General features: G+C 34.7%; 1 protein-coding gene across 3 annotated transcripts in view; it reads right to left on the reverse strand.

Moving 5' to 3' along the window:
* The window catches only part of Pcca (propionyl-CoA carboxylase subunit alpha), a 356,147-nt gene that overhangs the window by 328,288 nt on the left and 15,249 nt on the right, over positions 1-12,610 (reverse strand). For all 3 annotated transcript variants that reach the window (XM_074043045.1, XM_074043043.1, XM_074043044.1), the window contains exons 3-4: positions 12,274-12,321; positions 12,101-12,169 (exon numbers count right to left, since the gene is read on the reverse strand). In XM_074043045.1, the coding sequence (XP_073899146.1) occupies positions 12,101-12,169; positions 12,274-12,321 (117 nt within the window). The remainder of the gene's footprint in view (positions 1-12,100; positions 12,170-12,273; positions 12,322-12,610) is intronic.

Raw genomic sequence — 12,610 nt, forward strand, 5'->3', positions numbered from 1 at the left:
ATATACTCATAATATTTTGTTTTGTTCTTTAAGTAAAAAGACAAAACTCTTATTAATAAAAAAAATTTAGGCTTTGGGACATTCCATACTATTTTTCTTTTTTTTTTTAATTTTACAAGTAACTTTCCATAGATTAAAAGAAGTTGGCGTTATGGATGTAGCTCAGTAGTAGAATGCTTGCCTAGAAAGTCTGGGTGCAATAACCAGCACCAAAAAAAAAAAAAAAAAACAGAAAAAGAGAAGTTTTAATGTTTTTATTAAAATTAAATAGCAAGGTATATGAACATAAAAATGAAAAAAATCATACATGAAGATAAACCCTTTTCTTCTTGTCCAAATGGAATTTTTGCCTGACTCCTAAACAAAATCATAGTCTTTCCTGACTGGAATGATTGGTTTACCTATAACTCCAGGGGTCTTAAACTATCAGTCTTTTAAGTTTTGACAATTTAACCTGGTGAGCTCACAGCTCCGAAGGGAAGGTCTTGGTTTCAAGTTTTTCTGCTGCTGCTGACCACTAACACTGACCCCATAGATAATGGACTTCAGAAACAACCACACACAGGTTACCACTTTGAGCATTATTTGTAATATTGCTTTAATTAAGTCAATACACAAAGGTCACAGTTTGGTAGAAAGTTCTATTAAATTTGGCAGTCTTTCGATCAAAAAAAAACTGTGTTCAACTGTACAGCAACTCTATAAATCTGTCTATAGATACAACCCAGTTTGCTCTGGACTTATGCTGCATTTCAATTTATTTTCTAAAAGGAATTCAATTTATTAGTTCCAGTTCCCCAAAATATGTACATTTCTAACACTTCTAACTGATAGTTTCGTGACAGATGGCTCTAACCATGCTGGGCACAGAATGGGTCTACCTGGCACAAAGAGACCTCCCACTACAGCAAAGGAAACTTCTACCCCCTCTCTGTTTCGGGAGCATTTTGATGGTGGAAAAGATTAATGGTTTGGTTTTCCAGAGCTTCATGTGTTAAATATTCATTTCTCTCTCTGAAATACTGGAATCATTTTTTCATCTTGAAAAATAAAGATAAATAAATTTTATTTTTAAACCCAAATCATTTGTGCAATAGAAAATAAACCAATATAGGAAAGGGCAAAGCAAGCAAATTGTTAAATGAATCTGAAACTAGAGAATTACTCTAACGTGCCAAAAAAAAAACAAAAAAAGATAGTGTACTTTAAAACACAAATCCCATGATTAACACAATTGACACAATTTTCTATTTTTATATGTATAAGGCAATTTGAGGTTACTTTATTCAAAAGCAAAGAATGATGGCTGATTCAGCTCACATACATATTGAATTCGGCAATTATTGCATTTTTTAAATACACAACCTGACAGGCACTACGGTAGATAATAATGAATCGGCATGGGAGCCATTTAATATACTTCTTGATTAACTCATTGCCTGTCCAGTTCGCACACAGACGCGCTTACATGTCATAACCGTCATAATTTCCATCACCCCACCACTAACACTCCAACGCCCTGATTAGTGCACAACTCCCAGACGAGCCATTGCTAATGCTAAATAATTCTCTTCAGCCTCCTGCTACTATTCTGCAGGATCTCCAATTAAATATAATGTCCCTGATGAGCCATATTAATGTGAACAAATTCCTACCAGGGATCCTATCCTATTCCACCTTATCCAAAATGCAGAAAAAGTAATTTAGTCAAACCAAAGATAATCAAAACATTTAAAATGGAGTCACTATAATGTTTCTGCAAAATAAGTTTTTCCAAAGACAGTAACAGAAGAAAAAAAAAAGAAAACATCTAAACATCTTAAATGCTTTCTTCTGAGTTCTTCACTGAAAAGTCTAACGTTTTCAATCTGCATAAGCACATATATCGTATTCTAAATCTAAAAATGGTTACTGAAGGCTAAATTTTATAAGAAAAATGAGCAGTAGCAAGTTTTACAGCAAGTATGACATTTAAAAACCCTTTGACTAGGGTGGCACATGCCTACAGTCCTGTCAGGAGGATAAGGCAAATGGATCATTTGAGTCTAGGCGTTCTTGAGCCCAGGAGTTCTAGATCAGCCTAGATAACATAGTGAAACCTCATTTCAAAGAAAAAACAAACAAACACACACACAAACACACAAACACACACACACACACACACACACACACACACACACACACACACACACACACACACCCCTATTTAATCACCTAATTACCAGAATTTCAAGATCCCAAATCACATTAAAACCATTTCCTTCCTTTCAATTGAATGAAGCCCTAAAGTCACTATTTAGACACTTTGCCATTAGACTTTATATTGCTAAGGAAACCTCCTAGAGAAGGATGACAATTGTAAATATTTCTTGTAAGAATAAATTAATAATCCCATAGATATTCTATTGCAATCTAAATGTCTGGAAGTACTTTTGACCTAATTAAGACCAGGGATCTATGGGGTGGTTCAAGCAGTAAAGCAGCTGCCTCACAAACATGAAGCCCTGAGTTTCAAACCCCACAATCACCAAAAGAAAAAAGTCACAAACTGGGAACATGGACCATGGTGGCCATCATCTTCACATTCTTTCCTACTAAACACAATTTAAGAAAACATTATTTAAACATTCCACTTCAGCTACAAATGCACACATGTATTACAATAAAAGGTCACCTGGCATGTTTCCATTAACACTCCCAAAAGTGTCTTACCAACCTGACCTTAGACATTTATTCCTATTTGAGGATCAGTGCTAGCATCTACTACAAATAAACCCTTTAACAAATTTTGCTATCATTTTTTAAGCTGGGAATGGTGGCATACACCTGTAATCCCAGAACTGGGGATTATAGAAGGCTCACAAGTTCAAGACGAGCCAGTACTATATAGAAAGTTCCAAGATAATCTGGACTATATAGAGACTCAGTCTCAAAAAAAATTATTTAATTAAGAACTGTAACTCTTTTCCAGCAAAAAAAATGTTGACAAATATCCTGATATCTTATAAAAGAAAAAAATTTGCATTTGAAATCTTTACACTTAAATTGCTTTAATCCCTGTACACATGGAGGGTAAAACTAAAGATATGATAACAAAGATATAAATATATAAAGCTATATTTGAAAGGATATAAAGATATTCATTTCAACAACCCCATGAAATTTGATAAGTTTTCCCTAACGCCTCTTACCTTGGCCTACATTAATGCATTCCATCTCCACTTCCTTGATCACTGCCCTCCAGTTTGTTCAGCTGGAACCAACATACACTGATTACTCAGACATCACAAAGTCCTACTTGTCCTCGGTCCCTCCCCAGCCAACAGGGAAATATTATCAAGGTAGGCATGAAAAGCGATGATTGCCCTCACCTTACTGCCAATCATTCCAGGGTGCTCACAGGAAGCCCCTCTCAACCTCATTACAGAATCCTAAAGCTGAAACTCTAGTACACACCAGGAATCACAGTGAGTCACAGTGATTCCTGCTTTTAGATTCTTGTTTCAATATGGTAAGTATCAAATATTTAATTCAACACAACTGTATACAAAGCAACAAAACACTGATAAGTTCAATTGAGGAGTACAGATAGAAAATATGGCCAAGGCTGAGGTACTGAATAATTTTTGTCATTTGAAATGAAGATTCTTGACCCTTTTCATTAAACCTAATAAAATCTCATTTAAAAAAAATCAAAACCCTAACTGTAGTAGTTAAATATGTTACTACCTTGTGTGAAGAAGTATTCTAGTCTTTTTACTTAAACAGGAAAGACCACAGGAATGTTATCCAAGTGCATTTTGAGAAGCCCAAGAACAATCTCTAACTTCTCAATTTCTTTGTTCCAAATGCTCATCAAACTAATGAAGTGGGGGACGCACCTGCCCATGTAGAGACTCCTAGTCACTCAAACCATTAGAAATTTCTCGTTCTTTATCTTCCCTGAAACTACCGAAAAATCACAGACACCCTGGAAATACCCCGCCTCTGCCTTCTAAGTAAACGTAAGACCCTCTCTACCAAGTTGAGAAATCTACCCACATTAGCCCTGTGCCTGAAATCTAATGAAATTATTCCATACACCTCTTCTTGTTCCAACATTTTATAAGTGGTCCTCCTTAATTTATCTCCACTTTATAACGTATTTTAATATGTTAGGCTATTACTCCTATCAATTTTCCTCAGAATTTTCTAGGGCAATCTTGCATATTTACTCTTTTGTCAACTTCCAAAAAAAAAAAAATCACATTACTGTATTTATTAGGATTTAATAGGAAAATGTACAGGGTAATTTAAGAATAACTAGCATTTTAAAAAATATTCACTTTCCCTATATGAACAGTAAGTCCTCAAAATTTCCTTTTTTTCTTTTTTTTAATGGTACTATGGTTTGAACTCAGGGCCTCACACTTGCTAGGCAGATACTCTACCATTTGAGCCATGCTGCCAGCCCTCAATTTTTCATTTAAATCCATATCTTACACTATTACTTCCACAATATCTATACACACACATATACACACACACATATATTTGCGGCACTGGGGTTTGAACTTAGGACCTCGTGCTTGCTAGGCAGGTGCTCTACCACTTGAGCCACTCCACCAGCCCCACAGTTACATATTTTTTTAAGCTTCTCTTTTCTACCTTGTTGAGATATATATGAAAACTAGAGATTTTTTCATTATTCTTTAAAGCAAATGCCAGAGATTTTTTTCTTATTGTTTCTAGAGTTACTCAGTTCACTGTATAACTAGAAACTCCATAACATCTTATTTTTGCCTTTGCTGTCCACCATCTTACAGCTCTTCTCTAAGTGCACCCCTAGCATGGCTAATAACAATAGTAAAGGAAATCTCATGCATGAGATCAATGACCTTATAAAAAATACCAGAAAGGTCCTTAACCCTTCTACCATGTAAGGACACAGTTAGATGGTTTCTATGAACCAACAAGGGGACCATCACCAAACACTGAATCTGTCAGTGCCCTGATCTTGACATCCCAACCTCCAGGCTCTGATAACCATTATAGCAGACTGAATGGACTATCTATGACAGTGACCAAGAGAAAAAGACAAGACTCAAATGTCTAAAATCTGGAAAGAGGAGACATTACAACCTACCTTACAGAAATAAAGATGATATAAGGAAATACTATTAACAACTTTATGCCAATAAACAAAGTAACTGAGATGAAATGAACATATTCCTAGCAAGACAAAGACTACAAACATTGAAGAAAGTAGAAAATCTGAATAAACCAGTAACAAGTAAACAGAATTAGTAACCAAAAAACTATCCACAGCCAGGTGCTGGTAGCTCACCTCAGGAGGCAGAAATCAGGAGGATCCCTGTTGAAAGCCAGCTTGGGCAAACAGTGGACAAACTGTAGCTAGCCATTGTTTTTATTTCAAATCTGCTTAGTAAATTTCATTTATTACTTTTTCCATATTAAAATATAATTAATTCTTGCTGGACACTGATAGCTCACACTTGTAATCCTAGCTACTCAGGAGGCAGAAATCAGATCAGGAGGATTCTAGTTCAAGGCCATCCTGGGCAAATAGTTCTCCAGACCCTATATCGAAAACACTCAACACAAAACAGGGCTGGCAGAGTGGCTCAAGTGGTAGAGTGCCTACCTAGCAAGCATGAGACCCTGAGTTCAAACCCCAGTAACACCAAAAAAAAAAAAAAAAAAAAGCTACTCACAGAAAAGCCCAAACCCAGACGAGTATACTGGCTTGGAATTCTATTAAACATTTGAAGAACAGTACCAATTTTTTACCAATTCTTCCCAATAAACAGAAGTTAAAAGAAAATTTTCCAATTCATGAGACTAGGAGAATCTGATACCAACCAAAGATATCAAGAGAAAACTATAGACCAGTATCTCTTACAAATATAGATACAAAACCCTTAACAAAATACATGCAAACTGAATCTAGCAACAAAACCATGCAGGATTTTTCCCAGGAATGCAAGGCTGATTTAGCATCCAAAAATCAATTAATTTAATACCAAAAGAATAAAAAATAAAAAGATAAGAAGAAAGATACTCTCAACACTTCTGCTCAACATTGTTCTAGAAAGTTAAATTAGGCAAAAATATGGAAAAGCACCCAAGCAGAAGCAAGTAAAGCTATCTCTTTTCACACATGAAATGATAAACCTACAGAATCCATGAAGAAACTATTAGAACTAAAACACAAGTTCAAACAGGTTGCAGGATACAAAATCATCATATAAAACCCAACTGTATTTCTATTCATTTACAATTAAAAATTAAAATAATTACACTTGTGCTTTGTCAAGTAAGTGCAAAGCCCTGAGTTCAAATCACAGAACCAACAAAAAAAATCACTTATACTGGTATAAAAAATAATAAAATACTTAGGAATAAACATAGCAAAGTATAAACGTATATTCTTAAAATTCTAAAACACTGTTGAGATTAAAGCGGCCTAAGTAACTGGGAGGGCATCACATGTTCATGGATAGGGAGGAAACTGAAAAAGGCTGAGAGCTGTGTTACCCAAACTGACCTACAGACACAGTCCCAGTCAAAACTGAATACAAGTCTTATACTAGGAATATCTTCTCTTAGTAAATCATTATTCACGAATCTTTTCAAGGAATAATGTGTGCTTTCCTGGAGCCTACAAAATGAAAGATAAAAGACAATTCATGACAATAAGAGGCTTAACTCCTATTTTGCTTTCTCCTGCCCTCACCATTTCCCATTGGAGTACTTTAAACTGCTTGCCTTGGACTCATCCCCTGAATGTGACTACACTAATCTCATCACTATAAATGAATGTTCCCCTGAGAAAAGCCTGCTTTAAGGCTGCTCCAAATCAGTCTACTTTTCAAAAAATACAAGAAATCTTCCTCAACAGAGGATCTGATGTCATATTTTCTCAAGACAATCCAATAAGATAACCTGCGAATCCTCCCCAGAAACACCTAAAATTCTAGATTAAATACAACAAACATCCTTTAAATTAATAGTTTGCCTTACAAGAAATTATAGGCAAGCTCCAGAGATCAAAAATTCTTACATAGCTTGCACAAAGTCCTGGGTTTTGATCCCCAACACTACAAGAAAAAAAAAAAAAAGAAAGAAAAGAGGAAGCTAAAAACCAGACTGTCTCCACAACAGCAAATACTACAGCCAATCTTGGCAAGAGATGGGTCAATTCAACAGGTGGACTGTTATTGCATGTGTGCGTATATAATCTCACTTTGTTCTTCCCACTATCCTAATAATCTGGAAACCTTCACACCAAGAATGTAAAAAGTATTGCCAGACCAGTGATACCCTCCCTGAAGTGCCTGACAGAAACAAATATAACACCCATATTACCAGGTCATTTCTGCAACCCAACCCATCTTGAAATCCAACAATAAAGATACCAACTATGAGGTCAAAAGGCAAAACCTAAACATGTAAAGAAATAATACATCATGAAGAAGAATCAAGAATAGAATCAGACATCTAACAACTCAAAATAATAATAAGAGATGAAAGAAGGATTTAAAAACATAAGGAAAAAAGATTAAAGAAAAGAAAAGAAAAAGTAAACACAAGGGCTGGGGATGAAGCTCAGTGGCAGAATACTTACTCAAGGCCCTCGGTTGGAACACCACCACCACAAAAAAAGGCAGTTTAAAAAGGGAGAAGAAAAACAGATTTCTTAACAGACAACAAAGAAGACAAATGCTCAGTTCTCACTGAGTTAGCCAATTTTCATTAATGTAAACTATTGGAGAGATTGCTGGGGTCAAAATATTCATATGGATTCAAAGATTCACCCTACAAACTCTTTAATGAAAAAAGAAGAAAAAATATACCATAACAGTATGACCTGATGAAAACCAAATGATTAAACCTTGCAGAACCGATATAATTCCCAACATTGTCAACTTCTTGATAGGATACAATAAGAAACAGCACCAGCAGGCACCAGGGGCTCACACTTGCAATCCTAGCTACTCAGGAGGCAGTGATCAACAGGACTGAGTCCCAGGCAAACAGTTGGTAAGACCCTATCTCAAAAAAACACCCATCACAAAGAAAGGGCTGGTGGAGTGGCTCAAATGGTAGAGCGCCTGCCTAGCAAGCATGAGGCTCAGTCTCAGCAAAAAAAAAAAAAGAAAGAAAGAAAGAACGAACATCACTTATGAAGTATTCCGGTCAAAAATATTTAACCTAAATGTATTCATGAAGAAATAATGAGATATACCCAGAGTATTTGTAAGACAACTGGCCTGGATTTCTAAAAACATCAAGCAAAAAAAAAAAAAGGAAGATAAGAGACTAAAGAGATATAATAACCAAATATAATCTGTGAAACTTGACTGGACTGCGAATCAAAGAAATATGCTATAAGAGGCATTTGGGAGCAATGAGGTAAACCTAATATGGTATGCATGTTAAAAGACATCACAGAATCAGTAGGATTTCCTAAGATTTGATAAGGTATTATAGATACATAGGATAATATCCTTATTCCTGAGAGATCAGGCTAAAGTATTTAGGGTGAAATGACACAATGTCTGTAACTTATTTTTTTAATTCTTTGGCCAAAAAGGAAAAGACATACACAATACAAGACGGAGATAGAAAGCAACTATGGCAAAATGTTAACACGTGATGAATCTTGGTGAAAAGTACACTCGAATCTAGTGTACTACTTTTTCAATTGTTTCATTATATTTGAACAAACACTTCAGAAAAGAATACAAATGAACGGCCAAGAATAAGAAAAGGCATCCAGTATCAGCATTCATCAGTGGAATCTAAATCAAAAGCACAATGAAAACAGCAAAAATCAAAAGGACCACCAAGTGTTGACAAGCATGCAACAAGCTTGCAGTACTTGGTGCAGTACTTGCACAAGGCCCTGTGTTCAATCCCCAGTACCACCAAAAAAAAAAAACCTCAGTTTCAAGAAGACGACAATCAACAGAATTCTTGCCAGCTAAAAAGACTACAAATGCAATCAATGAGCTTACAGCTGACAAATGCCTTAGTTTTCCAATCAAGAACTTTCTACACTGCTGGTGGGAGTGGAATAAGGTACTTAACAGTACTACTGCACCAGACAAGTGTTCAGGAGTTTCTCACACACTTAAATGTGCACTTATTTCTTTCAAGAGTTAATGCTGTCCACCTGATTTAATCCAAGGACTATTTCTGTACAGCCCTCAAGCTAAGAATAGCTTTCATGTTTTTAAAGGTGAGGAAGGAAAAGGGGAGGAGAAAAGGAAGAAGAGCAACACTAGCAGACACCTAGCTGCCTGTAAAGTCTAAAATAAGTTTACTCTCCACACAGAAAGAGGCTGCCAACACCTCATCTAACAAATGATGTAGAAACTCCCTCCTAGGCATTTACCCAAGAGAAATAAAAGTATATGCTCACAAAAAGACCTATAAAAGTATGTTTATAGGAGCTTTGTATGTAGTAAGTAAAAACCGTGCGTGGCAGGGGGACACAGATGAGGGGACATGAAGACAGCTTTGCAAACTCATCCTAAAATTCACACAGGAGAGCAAAGAATACTAAAAAGAATTGTGAAGACTACATTGAGGGAAAGGGCCTGATAAAAGAGAACTAAATACTCACCTTTAAAAGGCTACTTTTTCCATTAAACACCAATTGTTCACCTTTAAAAGGCTACTTTTTCCATTAAACACCAATTGTGCAATGGGCTTTCCTTGTTTGTATAACTTATTACTTAACTTGTGTAATAAGTTATACCAAGTTAGTTAACTAAAAACAAGCTGTTTTTAACATAAATGGATAGGATTCAAATCAACCATTGCGGTATTTTCCTACAATAGTACATTCATGCTTAGGAATTAATATATAAAGCACATAAAGTATGTAAAGTTTTACTATAAGTTACATTTTAAATGCTCACCTCTTAAGACAAATACTTAACAATACATCTGAACAGCATGGCTTGTTCTTCTTACTGATATTATAAAGCTGATTAGATATGATGGAAACCTCTGTGATCATGTGTTGAACAAGCAAAAAATGCTATTGGGGAATACCTTTTCAGTCTTCTTGAGAATGAAGCAAAAACCAAATAGCTTTCTCTGAGTTGGCCCTTCTGTAGAGTTTTGGCTAAGAATGCAATGCTTCCAATGTGGGGCCTGGCAAATCATATTTTAGATTATATATTATAATTCTTGATTTATTCACTACTACTTTCTGACCAAATTAAAGTCTGTAAAATATAAAACTATCACATACGCATTAGAAAAGATATGTGTAAGAAAGACTTAAAACTTACAGTAACTCTTTTGGAGCTAGTTTTACAAAGTCTAAAAAGTAACTGTCTACCTCTAGAGATCAGAATGCAAAGCCAGAAGTGTAAGAATGGGAAAGTTAGCCATGTTATCTGGGGCAACACCTTACAGAAGTAGATTCTATAATACCAACTCTGAAATATTAAGTATTTAGGAAAAAATCAAAATATAAATTACTTTCAACTATTTTTACCAATAGTCACTTCTAAGAGAACATAACATAGAAAATTAAATATCTAGAGATATGCATATATACGAGTTTTTGTTTATTACAGTACTGGGGTTTGAACTCAGGGCCTCACACTTGCTAGGAAGGCACTCCACAACTTGAGCTGCTCCACCAGTCCTGTTTTGTGTTAGGTATTTTCAAGATCAGGTCTCAAGAACTATTTGCCCAGGCTGGTCTTGAACCACAATCCTCCTGATCTTTGATTCCTGAGTAGCTAGGATTATAGGCATGAACCATAGGTGCCCAGCAAGAATTAACTATATTTTAATATGGAAAAAGTAATAAGTGAAAAGTAACTAAGCAGACTTGAAATAAAAACAGTGGCTATCCACAATTCAAACTTTTTTTTTCTCTCAATTTATCCACGGGTGAAAACTTCTCATGAGCTCATACACTGAAAATAAACATGAAAGTATGTATTTTAAATCAATTACTAATTTGATGATGACTTTAACAAACTTTTTCTAGATGGCCTTATTGTTGATAAGTATCTAGATTACCAATGAAGAATTAAGAGTAATGAAAGTAACAGTTTTCTCAATATTTCATAAATATCTTGTCCGGAATGTAAATTACTACTGAAACTATCATAGTTAAAACAAATTTTAGCAAAGAAGCCAGAATAAAAGTTTTCTTAAAAAATCAAATAGTACATATGCAAAACATATTTAATTGCTTCTCATTAAAAGATATTTTAAGTGTACCTGTCAAATAAATTACACAGTTAACATTCATTTTCAGGAAGTTAGTTTGCAATTATTTCCATTTTGTTTTTTAAAAATGAAGACAGTTACAGTAAGACAAAATGAGCAACAGTTCATTTTAAAGATCACCAAATTGGAAAACTCTTTGTAAAAACTGACATTACCAAAGGTCTGTTTATCAAAAGTAGGATGAAAGAATGAAAAACAGTAACTTGCATTAAAGTGCAACTACATCTCATAAAGTTCTAATAATTTACCTTCTTTTCCCATGGGATTTTTTTCCTATTCATTCACAGCTCATTACTGCTAAAAAGTGCCTGCTGTGTTAAAAATGCCAAATAAAATTATGTATCATTCAATGCTTTATGCTATACCTTCTTTTGTTCAGATCCAATTAGCATCAGGCTATCTCTCTCTCATTTATCAAACTTTCAGCTGAACACATTAACACACTTTGGAAAGGTTAAACAATCATGTCATTCCCGCAGTGACACTGGAGGAATGCTGGGGAAAAGTGCTCTCATAAGTGACCACTGTGTAAACATTATAAATCTAACTTTTTCATACTCTCCTTAAATCAACTTGCTGTCCAGCAATTGGCCTGGCAATTTTTTAATATTTTTTAGGTTTTTAGAGCTTTGAAAAAAGTAATTAAGACACTTCTGGATTATATTGTCATACTTCCGTTTTACCTAGTACAACAGTGAACAGTTAAAATAGTTTTTAAAAATTGAACATATCTTCTGCAGGCTAAGAAAAAATAAAACAAATTTAACTTTTGTTCTCCTAGACCCAAAACTAGCTCCTTATTTAAACTAAACAAAAATAAATAGAAACTACTTACAGAACTAGCATCAACATCACTGTGGATGGCAACCGTCTTAATGCCCATCTTCTTGCAAGTTTTGATAACCTATTTAAAATACATTAATGTTATTTATCTATTAACAGTTTCATATTTAAGGGGATTTAATAAATTTCCTAGAATAAAGAGAAAATAATTCAAATTCTACTCACCCTACATGCAATTTCTCCTCGATTAGCAATAAGAATTTTATCAAAAGTCTGAAGAAGGAGAAAAAATTTGAAATTGTTATTCTCACTTTGGGACCACAGAACACCAAATTTTTCTAAAAGCCCTGAGTTGAAACTCCAGTATCATTAAAAAAAAAAAAAATTGCACCTGACACATCTTCTTTAAGACTATTAATGCAATCCCAGTAAGTACAGAAATTCAGTAAAGCTGAATTTCATCAAAATCAACCTTCCACACATTAAATTTTCTTTTAAATAAATCATAGACATGGATGTTCTGAATTTTAAAAGTACTGAAGATGCATCCAGGTCCCTGTCC

Source organism: Castor canadensis, chromosome 10, assembly GCF_047511655.1.
Source record: "Castor canadensis chromosome 10, mCasCan1.hap1v2, whole genome shotgun sequence".
Taxonomy (NCBI): Eukaryota; Metazoa; Chordata; class Mammalia; order Rodentia; family Castoridae; genus Castor; species Castor canadensis.